Source organism: Carassius gibelio, chromosome B9 (assembly GCF_023724105.1).
Source record: "Carassius gibelio isolate Cgi1373 ecotype wild population from Czech Republic chromosome B9, carGib1.2-hapl.c, whole genome shotgun sequence".
In the NCBI taxonomy this organism is placed as follows: Eukaryota; Metazoa; Chordata; class Actinopteri; order Cypriniformes; family Cyprinidae; genus Carassius; species Carassius gibelio.
In genome coordinates, this window is record NC_068404.1 from 7,712,672 (window position 1) to 7,737,073 (window position 24,402).

Consider the following 24,402-nt stretch of genomic DNA (forward strand, 5'->3'; position numbering starts at 1 on the left):
CAGTGCAGTCTGGTTACTTCTGCGCCGTTGGTGCTTCTTCACGATTGGTCCGTTTCTTTTCCTCGGTTACGCTTATTGGGTGATTTCACAATCAGTCGTTCCACGCGCCCGCCCACGTTCGATTTCAGCGCGTCATCTACGGCTGCAGAACCCTGACAGATTGGGAAATTACGCCATGTGTTCTGAGACCAAAAGCATTCGATTGGCTCAGTGTATCGCCGGCGCCCCGCCCATCCGCAAGAAACGCTGCCGGATTGGCTGGCTCAGACCTCCCCAGGCCTTCCTGCGCGTTCACATTTTTCCGATTCTTGACGCAGCGGTGTGGCGTAACCCCATCTGTGCTCCCGTGCAACTCTATCACAACTCTTGCGCACACAGCGCAGTTTACGTTCGTCGGTCTGAGTGACAAAGAGAACGAGCACAGACCGACGGAGAAGAAATAAAAAAAGGACATTTCTGAATTACCGTTGAGCTTGTGAACACCGTTTCCTTTCGGAACCGCGCGTTTGGGCTCGTTTCTTGCATCACCCGTGTATATTTTGGATTTCTTATTTGTTCCTCCGTGTGCATGGAGTTAAGTGGGTCGAGGAGGATAGCAGTCTTGAAATTGGGCAATTGGGAAATTCTCAGTATCGTTGGTTAGAGCAAGGAAGCCGCCATGGCTGGTGCCACAGAATCGCTGGGTCTCCACCTCAGTATATGAAAAATACTGAATGGTGATGAAAAAACACTTCAGTTTCTCAGCGTCGTGAGGGTATTTTAGACACGGACTGTGTTGTTTGTGTAAATCTCTGTTCCAGTCAGAGAGAAAACAAGAGACGAGGATCGGTGGGTTTTTGTTTCGAGGGAAACTGGGAAGAGGCCAATTTCATGAGCGCCTTAATTCACGAGCGAATTTCTCTGAGGTTTCATCCCCGAAGACGACACCGATAGTCACAGAAAAGCGACCCCGAGGAAAATGATCTGAAAGCGCATGAGAGCTCACTGAAGAAACCGATCGCGGACGGCCGGGTTGCTTTCGCACCGTTTTCCTTATTATTTAAGTCGGAGGCGGACTGTTTGCCGTGGGTCGAAACGGATTCGTTCAAGACAACCGAGCGTATTTTACTCTGAGAGACGCGTGGGATCTCGGATCGGAAAATGTCTGGTCGGCCCAGAACCACCTCCTTCGCAGAGAGCTGCAAGCCAGTGCCGCAGCCGTCGGCATTCGGCAGCATGAAAGTCAGCAGTAAGTATGATTTTCGGACACCGGGAAATCTGCTTTTAGGGTTTTGTCGAGGCCACGTGTGCTGTTGACCGAGTCTGGTCGCTTTAATACGCGAGAGTGGCGCATCGACCGAGTCGGGCACATGAGCTGAGGTTTGAGTGCATTCGAGTGTCACCTTTGGGTGAAATACGACGTGCCCCATTTTAAATCGGTGCTTTACCCCACAGCTGAGCCGAGACCGGGCCCCGCCGTGGGTTAAACGGGCAGATGACTGCCACTGGTTCAGGGCAGGGTTGGTGGCGAGGGAACTTTTTCTGTGCGTTTTAATGTTAAGAAGGTGTAAAGGAGTCTGGAGATGAACAGCCACGGAGTTGAGGCTGTAGTTAACCCTCTGACAGCAGCTCGCCATGATACCATTTTCTTTTTTTAAATTGGCATCTGTTTTATATTTGGTACTTTTCTCATTACAAGTCATCCAGTATGGCAGCCTTCGTATTTACTAGCATGTTTTGATGTTTTCTAGTATTTTTCAAAATTAAGCAATCCAATAATTAGTAACTTTTTTTTGTTTGTTTAATATCGATTTAGTTATAGCCATACTAATAATTACAGTAATGGTATTGATAACATATTGTAGATTTTATAATTTTATCAGCTGCTTGCCTTCAACTACTATGTGGTCCAGTTATTGCTGGCACCTATTCTAGCTTTATTGGTATGTATTTTTTATGTGTTTTTGAGATATTAGTAACTATGACAGATGTCACTAGTAACAATTCTTATTTATTTTTTATGTTTAACACTTCTCATATAAAATGGCTAGTTAGAATTGCTACTTTATAGTTACATTTTATTAGAAAGTTTTAAATGTTACTAGTAGTTTTGCAATATAGATTTAATTCACTGATTCTGGTGTCTATTCTAATTATCATTATAAAACCTGGAAAAGATACTAGATTTCAGTAGTTATGACTAACTAAATAAGTACTAGTAATTAATAGGGTATTAATAGGATGGGTAATGTGAATGTAATTGACACATCATGAGTATAGTTTTACTGTAACCAGAGGTGGGTCGAGTACCCAAAAACTGTACTCATGTAAAAGTAAAAGTCCTTATAGAAATATTTACTCAAGTAAAAGTACTAGTCTGAATTGTTACTTGAGTAAGAGTAAAAAAGTATCGGATAAAAAATCTACTCAAGTAGTTAGTTACTTTGGGTCATATATACTGAGCCTATTTTTATTTAGATATATAGATATAATGTATGTAATGTATGTGTGTGTTTATAAAAATATATATATATTTCATCAGCCTTTACTCAAGTCTTCATTGTCACATAATCCTTCAGAAATCATGCCAATATGTTGATTTACCATCAATGATGTTCTTTTTATCATAATCCTAACCAAAATGTCACCGGTTCCAAAAAATATTAAGCAGCACAACTGTTTCCAGCACTGGTAATAAATCAATATATTAGAATTATCATTTGAAGGATCATAACTCTGAAAACTGGAGTAACAGCTGATGAAAATTCGGATTTGCAACACAAAATAAATTATATTTTAAAGTATGTATTATATATGCATAAATAACCTCTGACACAGAGAAGAGGGAAAACTCCTCACATGACTGCTAATTTACCGAACATCTGAACATAACGAACCAAATGCACATTGACGGATCAGCGTGTGCGGCCGGAAACTGAACGAATCATTCAAACTGATTCATGAACCAGTTCACTCGTTTGCCAACTGGTTTGATAAAGCCTTTGAACAATTGACTCAAAAGAATGAACCATTTGCGAATGAGCATCGCTCATTGCCCAGAGAAAAGTAGACGACGCGTTTGAAATAAACTGAAGCATTTATAACATTTATTGCATTAAGATAAAGTAACAAGATGAGCGTCGCCCACAGTAACAAAGTGAAAAAAAGTACAGATTTAAAAAAAAAAAAGCATTAATTCAAGTAAGAGTAAATGTACCCATCTTTAAATATAATCAAAGTATTAGTTACCCCAAAAATGTACTCATGTAAACGTAACTCATTACTACCCAACTCTGACTGTAACTATATATTATGACAGTTTTTTGCTAGTATTTGCCTTAAAATAAGTTTCTATAATGTAAAAATTTAAAATGTCACTACATTGCAACGTTACTTGTATTTGAAAATATTTGGGATTGTCACAATTAGCGAAGAAAAAAAAATACTAATGAATATGTATCAGTTACTAATTATAAAGATACTAGCCATAATTGTAATAAGTTATTATTGAATTTTGTTCTTGTATTTAAAAATACTGTCCTGATCCTGTGCCCCTTTAGAAGGGTTCATACCTTTCATCCTAGTAGTTATAGCAAGCAGTGATCTGGACACAACTTTGTAACAAAATAAATCACATGGTCTCGTCATATGTCTATATTAATCATAATATTATTATTTTAAAGAGTATTTATTTAGCTGTGCAGACCCAGCACACTCCAGCTCACCCTTAATTCACGGTTTCATTACCTTTCGTACTTTGTACAATGCTTGAACTTTTTATTGATTGATTGATTGATTATTTTTCTATATTTGTTTAAAACTACCAGTGCATAAGTACCAGTTATTATATACAATTTATGTAATGTTTTAATAAAAGTGCTTTTAAGGGGCCAGATTGAAAACACTGGAAGTTTCCTTCTTAAATCGGGTTGGTGGTTGTTTAGCCAATCTCCTAAAACTACACACTTGACCCAAAAATGTTCACAAGCAGGAATCATCAGTAACATATAAATAGCTAATTTTAGTTTACCTCAACCGACATTGCAGCCTTAATATGATGGATGTTGTTGTTATGGTCCTATAGTTGTGCCATCTGTTTTCAGACAGATGTCTTTTTGTCCCCTCTTCTGTCATAGTAATAGAGATGGGAATGTGCCCATTCAGGTGTATTTTCTCATACCTTATTGCTATATGTCCAGCATTACAATTCTGTGCATACACAGTGCAACAATAGCTAGTTATTTTGAGATGTGATGTAGTATTGTTCACTTAAAGTTTTGCCTCTTTGTCGCTATCCCTGTTTGAAAACCTGCAATTGCAGCTGTGTGCGGAACTATCTTCCCTGCATGGGTTGTGCTCCGGCATAATGTTTTTAGGATGGATTAGGCCTATGTGTGGCAGTCAGTCACCACACCAGTGTGGATTTTGTACTTTGCGCTAACAGATTCTAGCCTACATCTTGGAATACATGACCCAAATAAGCATTTTCACCAGATATTGTCATCTGAGCAAGTAACAAGTCTGCCACGTTTGTTCTGACCAACTGAGTTATTTACAATAAATGGCACTACCAACTGAGTGACTTAATCTAAATTAGCTCATATCACATCAAACTGTGCAAATTGTTGTTGTTTATACTTGATTCTCAAATTGTTAATGTTAATATCAGCATTGCGTGACTGAATATAGTGTGTATAAGCAAGTAGATTTCAATTTCTGTACAGTCTTATCTTTAATTGTCATACCACTCGAATTTAATAGGCCTATTAAGAAATGATTTTAACCCCAAAAACAACATTTCATGTTGACTTCAAGGTATGAGATCAAATAATAGACTACTTCACAAAGTTCAAGGAACACATTTAGTCAGACTTTTAGCAAATGCTTCTTATTTTTATGCCTCAATTGTCATCTTTATTTGTCAGTCTTATTGTGTGCTCACACATTTAGTTCTTCATTGATCTTTATTCACCCAACTGACCTGATTAGTGTGCCTCATTCTGAGCTGGTTTTTAGCTGTCCAAAGTGGCTTCCCGTAGCAGTATAAAACACTCTTTCTAGTGTCTCTCTGTGGATTTGGTAAGGTGGGTGTCACCTTTCACCCCACTCCATTATCATCTGGCTCTGTAAGCTTCTGTGGGTGTGTGGAAACTTTCCTGCACCCTCAGCACAACTCTTTATATCTTTGCACGTCTACATCCATACTGTCTTTTGCAATCACAAGTATCATTCAGCAGTAACTTACAGACTGGAGGCATCATTGCCTCCGCAGCGGTTAAGTAAGTTGAGTATTTTATCCCCTTCAACAAGTTTGAAGACTATTGTGTTATAAAATAACTACAGAGATATATGGATTTAAACAAATTCTAGTCCTGGTCAGTTAGCTTTACACCTTAGAGTTTGATCAGTGTTTTTTTTTCCAGTGCTCATAACAGCTTTTGGTAGGCAGTATTGGCATGTTTTTTTTCCTTTCCATTAGTGGTGTTTGTATATATAGGTATATTGGTATTGAATGATTATTGGTATAGGATGTTAAACAAGTCGCACATGAAGCTTAGACATTACTGAAACAGGAAAGGACTTTTTTTCTTTCTTTTATTTCCTGTTTCAAAAGGAAAAATGTTAGCACTGTAAAGAAATTTGTGTGTCTATAAATGTGCTCTATAAATGTAACCCTTACATTGTGCTTATTGAGTTTATTTTTTACACTGTAACAAACAATAATCCATTTATGGTCGCAGAAATGTATACAGCACCGTGGAACCGTTGATTGACAGTGTGCTTTAGGAAGTTTACTGCAGTTCCCTTTGATGACAACTGCATTCATTCAGAAAAGCCACAAAAGTTCTCACAGCTTATATGATTAGCTTAGCCTTTGTCTCACACATCACAGGAGATCTTGTCTCAATCTCGTGAAAACATCGGCAGGAAGTAACTGTGCCTTATTGCCAAGTATGATGCAAGGAAGCTGTTCAAAGTACAGATATCATAAACAAATATGAACTGTTGCACAATTCAAAGTAGATGGTCTTAAGAACAAGCTGCTGTGCAGTTCAGTACTTTAATTAAAAGTTAACTTCATCTCCTTTGAGAACTGTACGTCTTGTGTTAAACGCCTGATTATGAAAGGATGGTTTCGGTCTTCATGATTTTGATTAAGGATGTGAACAGTGCTGATATGCAGATAATAATGTTCGTGTTAAGGACAACAACTGCTAATTGGTAAAAATTATATTCAGTTTTTTGTCTTGTCTAAAGTTAAAAAACGAAACGAACTAAAATCAGTTAAATTCTACAAGTGAATTCAGGATCAACGACATTAACTTTAACTTCTCATTTAGAAATAATTTTGAACTTTAAAATGATTTTACCATAGACTGTAAGGGAAAAAAAAGATTGACACATCTCTTCTTCCTTCCACTTTAGAAAAGTGAAACTGAATTGTCTTGGTATGGCTGCTTTCATCTTGCAAAAATGACGCTATTTGTAGCCCGAGCCTGTGCAATAGTGATTCATTTGGAGCCGAGTCTCGAAGTCCCATCCAAACTCAGACCCAATCGCAAGCACACAATCATGATGCCACACCCCGTTTTTATAGCGTCAAATAATTTACTAAAAGCAAACTAATCAGTAAAACAAACACCTGAACATATGCAAGCGTGGCAATAACTCCCAAAAATGATCGAAACTGTCTTTGTGAAAAATTTATTTGAAGTGAAAATTTATTTAGTTTGTCCCATTCATTTACATGGAGAGGATGGGGTTTATGACTTTATGACAGCCACAAGATGGTGATAAAAATATTTTCGCTCCACTTTTCAGGTCATGTGCGATCTCAGTTGTCATTTAAGGGATAGTTCACCCAAAGATGAAAATTCTGTCATCATTTACTCACCCTCGTGTCGTTCCAAACCTGTATGAGTTTCTTTGTTGAACATAAAAGATGAAAATTGCTAGTAATCAAACAGTTGGTGGCTGCCATTGACTTCCACAGTATTTTTTTTTTCCTACTATGGAAGTCAATGGCAACTACCAACTGTTTGCTTAGACCGAGTTTTTATTTTTGGGTGAACTGAACTATCCCTTTAATGTCAGACTGTTTGACAGTCAAGACACATTAAAACGGGTGCGTGCAAGAAAACTAGTCCGGAGTTTTACATTATCAACCCATACATGTTCAGTGACTGTGAGCTGCATTACACGCAAGACTGAAATTTTGGTTATCATGAAAAGTATGAACGGTGGCAATAGCAGCATATTTAAGAAGAATAGTGTAAGCAGCACTACACACCAACATGAAAACAGTGTTTATCATAGCAAAGGCAAAATATCACGAATTCTATGAGCAGAGGCTGGGAGCTCCGGAGTTTACAGTGGATAGAAGAAATCTTTAACATTAATTCTGATCATGGCTTGTCAGAGACCGTTTGATGCTTTTCGTAGAAGTCACACTGCAGGACTGAGTGCCAAATCTTCTGACACTGTCAGAATTTAGTTGGAGGTAAAATTTGATCGCAGCGGCCATTAATTGCCTGTGGGTGAACATGTCAAACCATCAATCAAAGAATACAGATTTTAGCCTAGGATTATAGGAATCTTGTAGGATTAAAAAAAAAAAAAAGAAAAATGTCTCAGATGACCAAAACGTGGCCAGAATTGCACAGAGGGATTGTTCTTTTTCTGTAAAGTACTACACATTAATTCCAGAAAGTATAATTTTCTAAAGCAGTCTTTGTGGGATTTAAAGTGATGCTTCACTCAAATGAAAATTGTGTCATTAATCACTTACCCCCCATGTCGTTCCAAACCCGTAAAAGCTTCGTTCGTCTTTGGAAAACAATTTAAAGCTCCCGTTTTACGCGCTTTTTTGAAGCTTTGATTGTGTTTACAATGTGCAATATAACATGTGTTCATGTTTCACGTGTAAAAAAACACAGTATTTTTCACACAGTTCACCTATCTGTATACTGCTGTTTTCACTGTCACAAAAACGGGCTGATGACTTCCTTGTTCAATGAAGCCTCTCCTTCAGAAATACTTAACGAGTTCTGATTGGGCCAGCGGTTCCTGTGCTGTGATTCGACAGCAGCTGAGAGCAGGCTGCCCTCCTGGTAACGTGATTGGGCTAGAACGCACGTGCTGGAGATGTATTTATAGTCACAGGAGGAGCGTTTTTACTGACAAGATGCACATGAAAACCGCATTCGTTTTTTTGCACAGCCCTAACATCTAGTTAACAAAGCTAAACAGCGTTGCCCTTTGTGTAATAAGTTACAGAAACTGTTAAACGCACCAACTTAAATAATAAAATACACTTACCAGTTGTGGTCCATAAACAACGCCTTCTCCAGACAAAGAGGGAACTGCTCCATCTTTCAAGAATAATCTTTGTGCAAATCCAGCATTAAACTGATTGAGATTGAGAAAGTTGTCCTCAGCAAACTGTCCTCAGCAAAATGAGCTGCACATAGTTTTACATGTGCATTATAATTTTCGGGAACAGAGTTAAACATAAATTGTAACCATTAATCTCAAAGTACAGCGTTCCTGGGAAGCCCAAACAAAGGTGATTGGACTCTGAGATGAAAAAAACAGCGTTTCAACGACATGGCGACAAAAACAAACAGCTCTTCTTTCTTCTCCGTCGGAGCGCAACAGGGCCACGTCCCCCTGTTTGTGAATTCATGTGGGCGGTGGTTAGTCAAAAAAACGGTTTTAGTAACGTTATTACTACAGGAACTAGAGGGCTGTAGTCCAAACGGGTCGTTTTTTGTAGGCGAATTCTGTTAAATCAAATATCTCGCTTGGCATTGAACTTTGAGCTTTAGAATTTTACAGATATTATTTATACTCTAACAACAACATTACACACTAACTAAAGTTTAAAACATGGAATCACGAAGAAGGGGACCTTTAAGATATTTTGGATGGAAACCTGGAGGCTTGTGACTGTCCCATAGACTGCAAGTAAAACATAGTGTCAAGGTCCAGAAAAGTATGAAAAGCATCATCAGAATAGTTCATCTGCCATCAGTGGTTCAACCGTAACATTATGAAGCGATGAGAATACCTTTTCACATGGATGTTCTGTTTTCTTTCAAATCAAAGCGTAAATATATGTATCCTTGTGGCGCGGCTAACACAGAAGAGCATATGCTACCCACGTTCAGCTCATGTTCTCCAAAATGTTGCTACGGTGTAAAAGTCACTATTTTTGTTTTCTTCGTGTACAATAAATGTTCATTTTAGGGTGGAGTATCCCTCTAGGGATTTAGGTGAGCCTGTCAAGAGAGTGAATCTAAATACCAAGCTCCCACAGGACCATTTTACAGACTGCTCAAAGGTAAAAAGGGAAAATGGTGAGTGTAAATGCTATGTTATAGATACACAGGCTCTGACACTGCATTCATATACAGTAATCTGTTCATCCGAGGTCTTATATTGGTCTCTTGTTTGCTGCTTCTGTTTATGATCATGCTAATGGTACAAAGGCTGCTCATGATGTTATTAGTCTTCTGTTAATTCCTCTTTAGGTTAGTGGCTCAACCAAAAAGCTTAGCAGGTGCTGCAGATCCATGTTCTTGTTAAGGTTTTCTTGTTAAGGTCTTATCTAAGGAAGTCTATTGATGTGTGACATTGCCACCTGAGTAACAGATATTAAGTGCAGCAGAGATCTTGAAGACGAGAAAAGCCATGCACCACATGCCAGCAATGATGTCATCATTCATCTGATGTCAGTCTCAACAGATGTGCTCCAACAGGTTTTACACAGGGTTTCTGTTTGGACTCATATACAGAAACCAAATGGTTCTCTCATTGACGATAAATTGTGGTTTTAGTAGGTTTGGAAGAGGGAACCCATGAGTCAGATATTACCTAGGGAGAGGAGAAGGGTGTGTTCTTCAAAAAGATGGACGTGGCAGTACTTCAGGCTGTGATGACGACATGGTAGGATGTATTTCAAGGTAGGTTCAGACCAGGAACTCAGTTTGATATCTCTGAGTTAAATCCCTTTCTGCGCACACACACACTCAAAAAAACTTTTTAAGTGACTTCATTTTTGCATTTCCAATGAAGCCACCCTTTTGCAAAACTTTGAAGGAACTCTGTTTAGTATGTGTTGTGTTGTGTTCTTTTCTTTTGCACATGAAGAGATTTGCTCACGGCTTGTCTCGTTTACAAGCATGCACACATGTGTGTGACTTGGCAGCTGATCTGAGGAGACCGCATTAGTGGTCGGCCTTAGCAGCTGGTTCTGAAGTGGGACGTGCGATTCTTCAGACTGCCTCCCCAACCCCCTCTTCTTAGTTTTTTTTTTTTTTTCGGAAAAGGCAGCTGTCCAGGGACAATGAGATCCTTGTTTAGCATTTAAAAGCCATCCGACCGACCATATTGTGTAAATAGACGCCACGTTAATTTTACAGCATGAAGCTAAATGTTTGGTCATTGTCCTCTTGGTTGTCTCTTTTTACCATTTTAGTGATTGATTGGTTGTTTTCAATCACAAGAACATAGTGGTTGCTAGTAAAGAATACTGTAAAACTAGTAAAGGCCTCAGATGACATATGGCCTCAGTTAGTGATGTTTATCCTCCACAGTTAGGGTTGATAGTGAAAAATAAAGTATATCTGTATAATTGTATGGATGTTCTGTGAAATAGGTTTAACGGATGATTTTTTTTTAATCTACCCAAAGAGACATTGTAGTCAAATTGATTCTAAATTTGGGACACACCAAGCCTTCAAAGACTTCAAAGAAATAGCAGTTATTAAAGCCGACGGTTTTGTTGCTTTGCGTTCTGCATCTGCATGATAGAAATTAGCAGAAATAAATGGAACAACAAACTCCTAATAGGTTTCTGCCACTCAAAAACATTTTAAAAATCTCTGCAAAATACCCATCTTTAAGAAATGTAGTAGGTCAATAAAAATGCATTAAAATATTGGGGAATTTATATATTTTATATTCAGTATATCATCAATAGCTTCACTCCAGCAATGTGCACTTTTATCCAACATTTAAGCCACCTGCTTAGGATCACAGCCTTTTCAGGTGAAATGTTCATCCAGGGGCCCCTCACTGCTTTCCTATAGATGAGTTTAGAGAAAGTTGGGGGATGGGAGCTGAGAAGGAAAAAGGGGAAGAGGGAGCCATAAGCAGCTCAAGGGTGTGGCTTTTAGTACCGGACTGCCTTTTTTCAAGAACCAAATTAGCTCCTACTCTGGAGTGATGTCTAACCAGGACAACTGGTACTATCGTGAGCCAAGTAGACATTAATTGGCCAAATGTGTATGAAAACGCCCTCACCCATGATTTTAAAACACCATGTAAGCATACTGTAAACATTGTTTCAGCTAATTTCCATGTATGGAGAACAGCGATAGATGGACGGATGGACGCTGAAGTGCTGGACTTTGTAGCAAATGTAGCACTGCCAGTTGTCATTAGAGAATCGTCTTCCTTTTCATTCTTTCAATCGCTTTACGTATATGTCAACATTCCATGTCCATTAATGTGAAACCCGCAAGATACAACAATAACACGGCTCCAATCACAGTGTCCTCCATCCTAAAGAGCAAGTCCGGGATACCAGGATGACATAGACAATTGTACACCATTTTGAATCCAGTTTTAATATTTAATTAGCTAACACACAAAGCTTCCAAGAAAAAAATAGTTCAAGCAAGAGTACAATGCCGACTGCTGTTACCCGGATGAGCCTGTGTTGTTAGCTTTTACATACTTTGGAATTCCACGACTGACCAATCAGAATGAAGTATTCCACAGGGCCATGTGCAATATAAATGGAAAGATTTCAGTTGTAATAATATTTTTAGTTTTAGTGTATTTTTCTCGTATGGGCTAACTGCAACCTTGGTGTGACTTGACAAAAGCATTAAAAAAATCTTACTAACCCTAAACTTAAGAATGCTAGTGAACATCTCCAGTTTTATTTTCATGTAAAAAATTAAGTAATACAAGATTATAATGACATGAGGGTCAGTAAATGATGACAGAATGTTCTTTTTTGTAAGAACTATCCATTTAACCAATAGGTTGTCTTTGACAAAATGTGGCCAAATCACGTTCAGTTCAGGTTTGGGGTCTGCAATAAGTGTGTAGTGTGGGTTTGGTCCCAGCAGAGCTGTTTATCCTCGGAGATGACACTAATGTATGTCATGCATGAATGGCTGGTGATGGAATAGAATTGGAAGAGAGTTGAATGCACTAAGAGCAAGTTTCTACGCCAGGGAGATGTCAGTGAATTTTCTAGGAAGATAAAGTGTTAGTGCAAGTCAAGGTTTTCTGTAATGTTGACTGTCATGTACAGAAAAAGATGAAATGGCTCCTACTGCTGCCTAGAGATAAAAAGTGACGTCAAGAGATGATCTGACTTTGATCATAGATTTCTGGTTAAAGAGAAGTGAGATGTTTTTTCTCATCATTGATGTTCTTATCATTGATGTTTTAGTCTTATCACAGAATGTGTTTCCCAAACGTCAATAAACTGAGTGCTTCAGTGCTCCATAGAGGAATGAAATCATAGAGAAACATCTGTTGCATATAGAAACCTAATTATTGCATAGATTGTCCTGTTGAAAGTCAATAACATTCAGCTTACAGCAGTGTTACATGCCTCAGTATAGAGAAACAGGTTATTGATTTACATTTTGCTAAACTCACATCAGAGTTGTGGCTTATACTGTAACTGCTCGTAGTTCTTGACTCTGTGAAATCCAAGTTGTGGGAGAAGTGGCACTTAAGTTATTGGTCGGTCTACTTGGTCTGAGTAACTACACGGGAAGCATTTGGAAGTGCTTGACACTTGAGAACTTGTATGTTGTCTGTTTAGCTTTTGTTATCTCTGTACACACCATAACTCTTAACATTTGGCATGGGGTCATAAGAACATCCTCATGTTTAGCTGAGATGTCTCTTCTCATTGGCCTAAATATGTTGGCAATGTGAAGAGCCATGTTAAAATGGAGGATAGGACAGTTTGTCTCAATGTGATGGACCAGTTGATAAAATCTGCATTTGCAGCTAAGATTTTCTGCAGCGACCCAAATTATGGGCCAGAACATTCCACACATTTTCTCTTTCTCTCTCACTTCCCCCATCCACAATTCCCTAAATGACTTGAAAACTTTGGTACCCATTTTGAGATCTCTGCAATTTTCTTTGCAAAATGAAAAAAGACTGTTTAGGAGGTTGAATATGTTTTTCTCTTATAAAACATTGGATAAAAATAAAAAGATGAATGGAAAAACAAGGAATAGATGCTTTGAGGTAAAATCACAAAGGCAATATCTGACGCTAAAGCAGCTATGATGCCCAAAGTAGTACACCTCTGGTTTAATGCAAATGTTTAGTGTACGCACACTAGAAAGTGTCATCCTTGTCCAGTGGTTGCGCTATTTCTTCTCAGAAGTTACAGTTGGTTACAATGTCTTTAGAAAATGTTGATCAGATAAACCGGGCCGCGTACGTGTGTGCGTGTATTATGTGGATGACGAAATTTACAGCACACTAATTGTACGCTTAGCATATATGTAAAAAAAAATTAATAATGTTCGGGAGATTATTCCAGAGTTTTGGCGCTAAGTAGGAATAGAATCTGCTGCCCACAGTTGATTTTGAGTTTTTAGAAAGTCATATGAAAATAACGTAATAGTGATGCTTACAATATGGAATTTATTCAGAAGTACAATTGAAATGTTGGTCGGTCTTCACAATACACATTGCCTGTGACTGTCTGCATTGGCCCATTACATAAATATCGTCACATTCTGGACCGTGTTGTAATTTTGCAACATTAAGCATCGTAGATGTCATTGTTTCCATTGCAAACAGTGCTCTATATTTAATCAGTTATGTCATTCATCATTTAACCACAGTAACTGAGATCCTCATTTTTCGTGCCAGATAAATGCTGCACTAATTGCAAAAATAAATTATATCATCTGATTCATCTGATAGTTATGTATTTCTAAAGATATCGCCTGCTTGTGTAGCTTCATTGTAGTTAGCTGCTTTTCATTAGTAGCTTTTAGTGAAGCTGTCTGCTTTTTCAGTAGCTTGACTGGAGTTTAGCTAGTATTTGAGTTGCTTTAAGCTTTACACATTAAAAGTAGCTTCTCCCAAAGTTTACTGATGGTAAGAGCATTGAATGATGTTTACCTGCAATACATGTCTCGATATGCATGTCTTCTGTTGGAGGTACAGCAGTTTGTTACTTTATCGGTCTGTTATTAAAAGATCAGAGTCTGCATTCCACTTACCTGATCACTCCCAATCTGACATGTTTCTCTCTTATCTGATCAGAGCTGATTTATACACACACATACATGCAAACATGCATTACTACACACCTCAGCAGGGATAAAATGGTGATTGCTGCAATTTAGTTTATCGTGCCTTGAAGGAATGTTTGCTTATGCTTGAGAGAATTTCAGATTGAGTTGCCAATCAAAGCTACACTCTTCATGCGTAAAGCCTTCCATATTTTTCATTCCTTTACACACTGACTTTCTCAAATATATGAACAACACTAGCATAAAAAGTGACACTATTACAGGCAACGATATTTAATTATAATAATAACTATATTTGCAATTCCAGATGGTATAACAATTGTTTTAAAGTTTTAGGTTATTTCTTTGAAAGGTTTTCAACATCAAGTATGTTGTTTATTCTGAAAGAGAAAGGAACGTATGATAGGGCATAATAACAGCCAATTAGATGGTAGCATGTTCCTGTAGCTCAAAAAGTAGTCATGTTTAGGGGTGTGGGAATGTCGCCACAGTAACAGACCGGTGTGTAATACTCTCATAAATATTTGAAAGATTTTATGCCACAAACTTTATTTTTCACATACTATTGAAAATTCAGCTTTCAGTTGATCCTGATAAGTGCTCTTGTCAGCTTTCTTCTTTCGTGAGGAGGTTAGGAGCCACGGCATCTTTTTTTCCAGGTGGAACACTAAAGAACGTAAAACACGTCTCCCGGAAATCTTTTAGAATTCAACCAGTCCGACGACTTCGAAACTCCTGAAAAGTGTGCCGTATGCATCAGATGTTCAGCCAGCAGTCTTGTGGACGTGACGTCTGAAGGGCATAGGTTTAGGGGGGGACGCTAGGTACTATTCCCTATCAATATTTTGAGATGACAAATTTGTCCCCACAAATATTTAGCAAGCTCCTTTGTACTGCCATTTGGATCTTTGCACTGCTATTTGGATCGATTCTAACGTCCAGGACGACGACAGTATAAGAAACGCCGTAATTTGATTGGAGGTGGGGTATCTGACAGGCTACACCTGCGGGCCGGGACTACTTTTTTGCTTGCACTAGCAGCGAGTGGGTGGTTTGTGTGCGCGCGCATGTTGACGACGCCGACGGTAAGTTAAAAGGGCTGTCTCTGCCACATACAAAGGCCAGAGTAAAAATATTTTAATATTCTGTTTTTTTTTTTTTTTTTTTTTGCCCCTTTTTGTACTTTGTAGATGCCACCCAAGAAGAAGAAAGGGGACATAAGAAGCTTTTTCATAAAGCAGAGTCAGATTGTAAGTAGGCAAAATAACTAGCTAGCCACCAAAGCTGAGACCAAACCTACACCCATGGCTGAGACTAATGGGTTTGATTCACAGATAACAAGTAGAATTTGTATACAAAATTATATTTGTATACCTTGCATACACCATAAGTAGCTTTGGATAAAGTGTCTGCTAGTGATAAGTTTATTATACAGTTAAGTTAAGATAGTTGGGTGTGAGTGGGAACCAATGAGATTTTTCCTTGTATTTCAAGCATATTTCAGCCAATGAGGTTTGTTCTTGCACTTGTTTGATGTGCTTCATGTTAGGCATCATTGTTCAATGTTCATATAATAGTAAAAGCTTAAATTAAATATTATATATCTTCATTTTGATTAAACTGCATCCTTCATTGTTTACTTTTGCTATGTCTTTATGGACTTTTGAAACTTTTGAAGAGAGCAATAGATTGCAGCATTTTTTGGTTAACTTACAAACTTTGGTTAAATTAACAAAATACGAGACTCTTACAAACACTGTTATAATATTTCTCCCCTTTAGTTCTGATTGTGGGTTCTGCTGTTTTGCTTTGTGTTCTTTATGGTGATTTTGGCTCATGGAAGTAGTGGAGTGTCCTGGACCTCTTCCCTGAACCGCTGCAGTTTCCGGTCTCATTCGTATGTCTTTGTCTTTTCTCACGTGTTGATATGTGACCATTGGATGACCCTGGTAGCTGAGATAGCCAATTTGAATTGTGTAGTGCGTGTGGGTTTTATGTAAAAAAAAGAAAGATACAGACAGAAATATTACAGTTCAAGAATAATCTGCCATTGTCTGGACAGACAGGGTAGCCAGAGGTTTGAATACTGTGTGTGTGGTTTATACAGATACTTTTGAGGCACACTCTGGAGCATGGCAGTAGTGAGCTGTTACAGATCTAAGTTTTGCGTGCATTTGTGTGTGTGTGTGTGTTTGTCCTGTATCCTGCTGGTTTTCTGTGTGTCATTGCCCTGCAGTTAGACACCGCCTGTCTGTTAAACATCAACCAAAAATCTCACATCAGACCAGAGCCATAAGGGGCCTACAACACATGCAATGCTCTGTAGCAACAAAGCAGAGGAAGTCATTGATTTTCAATGATGGTGGCAGGGTGTCCTGTGATCATGTGCAAGTTGAGAAAAGTTTAACTTTATCCAGCTGAGCAGTTTTGTTCCTGAAGATCAAACAGGCTGTGGGTTTAAATTAGGGATGTAAACGATTAATCGATTATCGATAAGAGATGCAATTAAATGTTGGTGGCTCATGGTCAGTTAACCGATTTATTGTTGGGCTGCGTGCGGCTCATGCGCAGAACACGTGCGAGCGGCTGTGAGTGACTGTGATGGTATATAAATACATCATCATTCATTCACAATGTACTAATTAAACTTTTAATGAAATTTTACACTTTTAAAGTACATTAAATATAGATACAACACAAAAGTTACTCAACATGAAAAGCAATAGAAATGTAGTAACTAATGTAGAACATTGCAATTGTGTTTTAAAATACAACAACGTGCACCAAAAAAACATTTAAAGAGGCTCATTTAGCGTGCCAGAAAACAGTCACCAAAGTAAAATGATCTCAAACGTTTGGTGCGATCTTTATTTTATTAAATGATCGTAATCACATCTATTCATTTTATAATCCTGCTACTAGCATTTTATTCAGAATAAGATGCCAATAATTCAAGTGAGAAAGCATTTTGTTTATGTGTGTGTGTGCTTTTTGCACATCCTGTCATGCTAGTGACTGCTGCCTGCAATAGATGCATTTTGTAGCATTATGGCTAACGATTAATTGATCGTTAATTTAAACAACAATTGATCATGGTATTAATCAATATTTGAATCCCATTGAATTCATTAACTAATGTACCTTGAATCCAATAAAGGGCTGCATCCAAATATGTATACTTCTCCACTATATAGCAGGTGGAAAACAATGTGTAAAGATTTCACAGTATTCTTAAAACATTCACTGAAAAGTTCTAGGATGACCTTATGGACACTTAACCTATCCCATTAGACCAGGGGAAAGGATTTAAGAGAGACAGGGAAGTGATGCAACTGACACACAACAACATGACAAAAGTAACATGTCCCGATTACATTCATACTATATGCAACATGCTTGCTTTCTTTTTTTTAAATGGCTGCACATTAAATATTTAATCAAAAGAAATACATACACAGAGGATGTATCATTTTGGTGCTGGAGCACATGTTCAAATATGTCCTTGGAGCTGTTTAAAGGGGTGGTTAATTGCGATATCACTTTTTTAACTTTAGTTATTTTGTAATGTTGCTTTTTGAGCATAAACAATATCTGCAAAGTTGCAGCGCTGAAAGTTCAGTGCAAACAGAGATATCCATCAACTTTTAAAATTCTGGCAGTTTAATGCCTACAAAAACGGCTGGTAAGGGACTACAACAAGCTTCTTCCTGGGTCTATTATGTCAGTAAAACCCAGATAAACCCTGCCCCCGGGACCAATCTCAGCCCATCGCATATTTCTGTGGGAGGGGCTTCATGATAAAAGGAAATTATCTAGGCGTTTGTAAGAGAAGGGACAGATCGGTGTGGAATCGAGGTAAATTATGTGAAAAATTGTTTTTTTTTTTAAAACGAAACATGAACAGATGTTAGACTGCACCCCATAAACACAATCAAGCCTAGAAAAAAACCCAGTAAGCAGGACTGCTCTTGCTTTCCATCTACGTTTGAATATGCAACAAATGGATGCATGTCTTTGGATGCTGTGTTACACTGTTGTTTTTTCAGTTTTACGACAAACATAGTTTTTTTTTTTTCTGATAGGGTTGAGATACAATAAAAAACATAAATACTTAATGTGCCAGATCAAAAATAAATCAAGGAAAACTAAACAACTTAAGAATTTACTTTCATTGACTCGCCCAATAACAAAAAAAATAATACAAATCCATTTTGAAAATAAAACGGTATATAACTAACATCATAGAAATACAATCAACCTTCTATGCTCTTAACGAAAACAGAGAGAAAAAACATTTAAATAAAATGGCAAGTCTGCAACATTTTACCACATCTTGATCCGTTTGAACAACATTGACCAATTGAAACGCACACAAAGAAACTCCGGAATCTTTTGGTCTTAAAGTCACATGCTTGAAGTCACAACAGCTCACTTCTGTCAAGTGAAAGAGGGGTTTTGAAGGCACTAACATCCAAAAACTACAGCAAGGCAGTGCCATGATTGGCAAAATCAACAGCGATCTGAAAACTCAATAAGTTAACGAAAAACAAACATACAAATACAGAGTTACTGAAATACAACAACATGGCATTTTGATTACTTGGGAAACCAGCTCTAGGAATGCAGGAACCAGTATAGCCCACAAATCTAGCAGTGCGAATGAGACTGATAGTAAAATTGATCACCCTGAGAGTGAGATTTGGGTCATCTGGCAAACAGGTGGAGAACTCCAGACCATTGACAGTAAAGTGATTTAAAGACACGCATGATCATGAATTCAGTCACATGCCATACGTAGACACTGTCTTCCACTCTCTGCCTGATCAGAGTTTATTTATAGAGCAGGATTAAGCATTAGCTGCAGTGGAGTGATGCAGACATGCCAGCGCTCTCAGTGAGAGATGTTGAGCTCTGATTGGCTCAGTGGTAGTGAAGTCATGAGTGATGACAAAGGCCAACAGACTACTGCTGAAGTCACTGAAAACATGTCAAATGAAGGAGTTATGTAAGGGGTCATGTACAGCCAGCCGCTCATTACCTCCAAATAAACTGACACAGGGTAATCAGCACCGTTAATGTGAAGCATAGAGTCTTGTGTCATCCCGAAGGAGTTTGTTTGGTATATAAGAGTTCATTTAAAAATGTGCATATGATGGTTTGTGGTGAATTGTTCTTCTGAGGTTTGTACAACACTCTCAAGTCTTATATTAAATGCTAAGTATTGTGTGTGTGTGTGTGTGTGTGTGTGTGTGTGTGTAGTTAATTGTCACCAGTTCTTTATCAAACCCACACATCAGCAGTGTGTATGAGTGAAAGAATGAGATTTCTACCTGTGTTAAGGCATGTCATGCTGACCCTCCTCTCTCTGTGATTGGGGCTAAAGACTGACTGTCTGGGGGCCGTTGAAATTAAAACTGCAGATTTAACCTTTGCACACTGCATCCTTTACTTACTTATTTAAAATTTCACAGCAATGAAATCTAAAAAAAAAAAAGCTTAAAAAAAAATCACATACTGAAATTATACACAAACACTTTAAAATAGAGCAATACGCTTTAATATAAAAAAATAATAATTTTTCACTTCATATCTGGTCTCAGAAGAACTCATATCTGACAACACTTGGAGATATTGCGTGCTGGATATGTAGTGATCAAACGGACTGCTTGGTAAAGTATTTGAACTCTGAGTGAGAGCAAAGTGTAACTGGTCACAGAGCACTGTGAGCACAGGTCAAGACATGGGTCACGATGCTCAGAGCAAAGTAGAGATATATGTAATCCACAATTCCTCACAGACATTACACTTCTGCCCGCAACTGCTGTGTGTTTGTAATCTGGTATGTGCGCATACGAAAATGAATCTCTGGGTGTGTGTTCACACATGTTCACTCTCGATGGGGCCTTCCTCTCTCTGTGTCAATTAGTTTCACTTCTCTTGCGCACTGAACATCACATACCTCTGAGGTAACATCTAAACATGCCTCACCACAACCAGGAGTGATAAAGAGTTTACGTCAATGGAAAACAGGAGAGGATAAGTGCCTGAACGGATCACTTTACAGCCACTGATGTTTAACCCTTCGGTGGTACCATTTGTCAACTGAAGGGGAATATAAAGAGATATTGATGTATTTTATCAACTATATATGAAAGTGCAGACTATGTTGAGTTCATGTGAACATTCTTATGTGAATAATCAATATATGACATGGACTGTTTTATTTACATGTGGTCATTTATTGTGTTTATTTTAAAGCGTGTTATTTTAAGTTAATCACTTTGTTGCATTTCCAGGCTTAAATGTGGCATAAATGAAACAAAGCAAAAACCTCAATCTTGGCTTATCATGTCATTTCAGCCCTTTTTTGTTTAATTGACCAGCTGAAATAGTCTTTCATTGGTTGCAGTCTTGACCAAGACTAAGGTGTATATTTTCATAGATTTTGTGATTTAAAAGACATTGAGTTGGTAAAATTCATACAGTACAGACCAAAAGTTTGGACACACCTTCTCATTCAAAGAGTTTTCTTTATTTTCATGACTATGAAAATTGTAGAGTCACACTGAAGGCAACAAAACTATGAATTAACACATGTGGAATTATATATGGAATTATATACTTAACAAAAAAGTGTGAAACAACTGAAAATATGTCATATTGTAGGTTCTTCAAAGTAGCCACCTTTTGCTTTGATTACTGCTTTGCACACTCTTGGCTTTCTCTTGATGAGATTCAGGAGGTATTCACCTGAAATGGTCTTCCAACAGTCTTGAAGGAGTTCCCCGAGAGATGCTTAGCACTTGTTGGCCCTTTTGCCTTCTGTCTGTGGTCCAGCTCACCCCTAAACCATCTGGATTGGGTTCAGGTCCGGTGACTGTGGAGGCCAGGTCATCTGGCGCAGCACCCCATCACTCTCCTAATTGGTCAAATAGCCCTTGATTTACATTTACATTACATTCACATGTAATGTACAGTAGATGCCTTCAGTGTAATGAAAATAAAGAAAACTCTTTGAATGAGAAGGTGTGTCCAAACTTTTGGTCTGTAATGTAAATACATTTGCTTAGCGGGGACGATTTTGCCAGTACATGATCAGTCAAAAGATTGGATTAAAGAATGACTTTTTAATTATGCTCACCATCGCCTCTAAACAAAAATACTGTACAATTTACAATGACTGATTTTTATTTTAACATTTAATTTATTCTAGTGATGCCAAGCTGAATTTTCAGCATCATACTCCAGGGTACAGTGTCACATGATCTTTCAGAAATCATATCTCATATACTTCTTCTTAGAGCAATCTAGATGCTTTTAGGTAACTGCAAGAAATGTAAATCATCTGTTTGACAGGAGTAACAAGTACTGGTGTATCAAAGCACTGACTGAATTGGTAATTGTTATGCGTAGTGAATCTAGTTTCCTCTGTATTCAAACAGAGCAATGGATATTTGAAGTGGTTTCTTGTCTTGAATAAAAAAAAGCCCAATGAACCAGTTTGACAAGATGTTTGTCCTGAGATCATGTTTAACTTTAGCAAACACTTCAAGTCAGAACGTTAAATGGATAGCATGTGCATAGTTTCACATAGTAATGAATATCGTCATACTTCAAGATCTTTAATTCTACGTTAGACATTCCAGCAGATCTCCATTTCCAGTAGTGCTGGCATTCGCTCATGGCAATTTTATGGTGTTATTTTTGGAATGTGTGAATGTCACCCTTGATACACTCTCTGTGTGCATGTGGGTATTCGTGCAGATGAGTGGGTGAGTTTTTAGCAAGTGGGCCACAACATCTCTCAGGCTCAGAGACGACTCAGTTGCCATGGAGATGGTGAGAAAGGGTATGGGTATCGGCACTGATTTCCTGGTTCGACTCAAAATACAAGCTATCCTTTATATGTATTCATTATTGTATTGATTACACAACCGCAACTCACTCGGGATTCATTTTATTTTAACTTTCAGGCATATCTAAATACTTTTGGCCATTACACGTTATCGCTATACACAGAAACTCAAAGATTCTTCTTTATACCAGTGAAAAAAAATCAAGTAAGTTGACTTGATTAAGTGTATTTAATTTAGGGTTATGATGTACACACACATGTATGAACAACTGTTCAAAAGTCTGGTGTTTTTGTTTGTTTTTTTACTCTAAAGAAATGTATACTTTTATACACCAAGCATGCAGTAGTATAGTAAAATTGACCATAAAGGCATTTATAATGTTACAAAAGATTTCTACTTCAAATAAATGCTGTCCCTGTTCTTTTGAACTTCATTCATTTATATAAATATATAGCTGCAGATCTATGCAGGTGGTGCTGGGGAGGGGGAGGGCTCAGATGAGGACATGCATATCGTGCAGACATAACATTTATTGAGTATGTGATAGTTATATAGGAATAATGAGTATTATCCAGTTGGCTGGGAACATTGAAGAGAATGAACAAACAAGAATGCAAGTAGACTTTCATGGCTGAACTATATATATATATATATAGAGAGAGAGAGAGAGAAAGAGAGAGAGATTTATTTATTTATATATTAATGAGACGAGCTGACATTCACAGTATTTAGGTTTTTGTTGTTTGTCCATGGGCCAGCAGTCTGGATTTACTGTCTCAGCTAAAGCTGTAGATTGAGAGGCATGCTACAAATAATGATTAACGAGAATCTGCAGAAAAAAGCCATTGATTTAAAAATCTAAAATTCAATCTTGGGATTTTAAAACTCGATATCAGAACATTCAAACGAAGATCACAGTTAATCAGAAAATCAATGTTTTTGCCCAGCCTTGGCGGCACATAAATGTGGTTGGCATTGACTGTTAAAGTCTCAGGTGGTAAGGGAGGAAATGTGGCATAAGCTGCACACTAGGCCGGATTCTGTTCTTTAAAAGCACAGTGCTGCAACACAATCGGCCACTAACTGCAGATTTGGGAAACAGTTGATCCGGAGGCATGATTTGAGGCCCGTTGGAGAATCTGTTGTGTGGGGCTTCTGTGGGTGTGAGTGGGTTGAAGAGGCACAAGACAATTGGAGGCCATGCGGTTAACCTTTAACAGAGCTAACTGGGACTTTGTACTGGATCTCGAAGAAGCTGATCCAAGTAGTCACAAATACTGGACCAGATCCCTCAGTCACATACATACATCACTGTTTGCACATGATTTGATTTTGTCCTAGGGACCTAAATTTAATCATGGTACGAGTCATTTTATATAATGATAATTAAATATTTTTTGTATAGCAGAATCTATTGACGCATTTGTATCCTTGCATAGTATATTCAGAGAGTCCTTGGAGCTCAAGTTGCATTGTAAGAGGTAATGCATATAGTAAATATTTTTATGACTACTTTAAATCTGTTCCTAATTTTTAAACAAAGATAAACCAAAGGCATTATGCTTTGGCACTAATTTATTGGGTTTATTACCCATAACAGCTCTGAAGGAAAGAATAGTCAGTCTGAAAACCGCTCCACATCATGCTTAGGATTATATTTCACGTGCTATGTTTGCATTGTAAGCAATATAATCACTTTCATCCTAAGTCACCTGCTGAAGTAATCCTCCCAAGTGCCAAATATGCACTTTCTTTTATGCCAAAAAAGTAATGTAAAATGCATAAGCTCAAGGTAGATTTTGGTTTGGTCCTTATTTACAGAACAGTTCTGTTAGCTATTTAGATAAGCTGCCTTGTTTTTTCAATTAAAGGAATGGTTCACACAGGATGGAAAATGTCATCATTTATTCCATAGAAGTGTGACTTTCATTAATCTGTGGAATAAAAGAGATCTTGAAGAACACCTTGATCACTCTCTATAGCATAATAAAAGTGAATGAGGATTGGTGAAGTTTGGTGAATGATTTATTCATGAATTGAACTGATGCAGTTCAAATGAGTGATCCAATCACAGCTTATTAGAAGGGAAAAATATAGAGTAGTACAGAATTTGTTCACCGGCCGGTGCATGTTTTCAATGCTTCTATTGTGCTGATACGTTATCTATTTAAATGTAATACAATTAATTCAATACTAAGGTCATGGGTTCAATTCCCAAGGAATGCATGAACTAATAAATATCAAGTATACTT

General features: G+C 37.8%; 1 protein-coding gene across 2 annotated transcripts in view; it reads left to right on the forward strand.

Moving 5' to 3' along the window:
• Positions 1-359: 359 nt before the first annotated feature.
• The window catches only part of LOC127964368 (glycogen synthase kinase-3 beta), a 48,121-nt gene continuing 24,078 nt past the window's right edge, over positions 360-24,402 (forward strand). The window contains exon 1 of one of the 2 annotated variants that reach the window (XM_052564538.1): positions 360-1,228. In XM_052564538.1, the coding sequence (XP_052420498.1) occupies positions 1,141-1,228 (88 nt within the window). In that variant the 5' untranslated portion in view covers positions 360-1,140. The remainder of the gene's footprint in view (positions 1,229-24,402) is intronic. The other variant, XM_052564539.1, reaches the window with a different exon arrangement.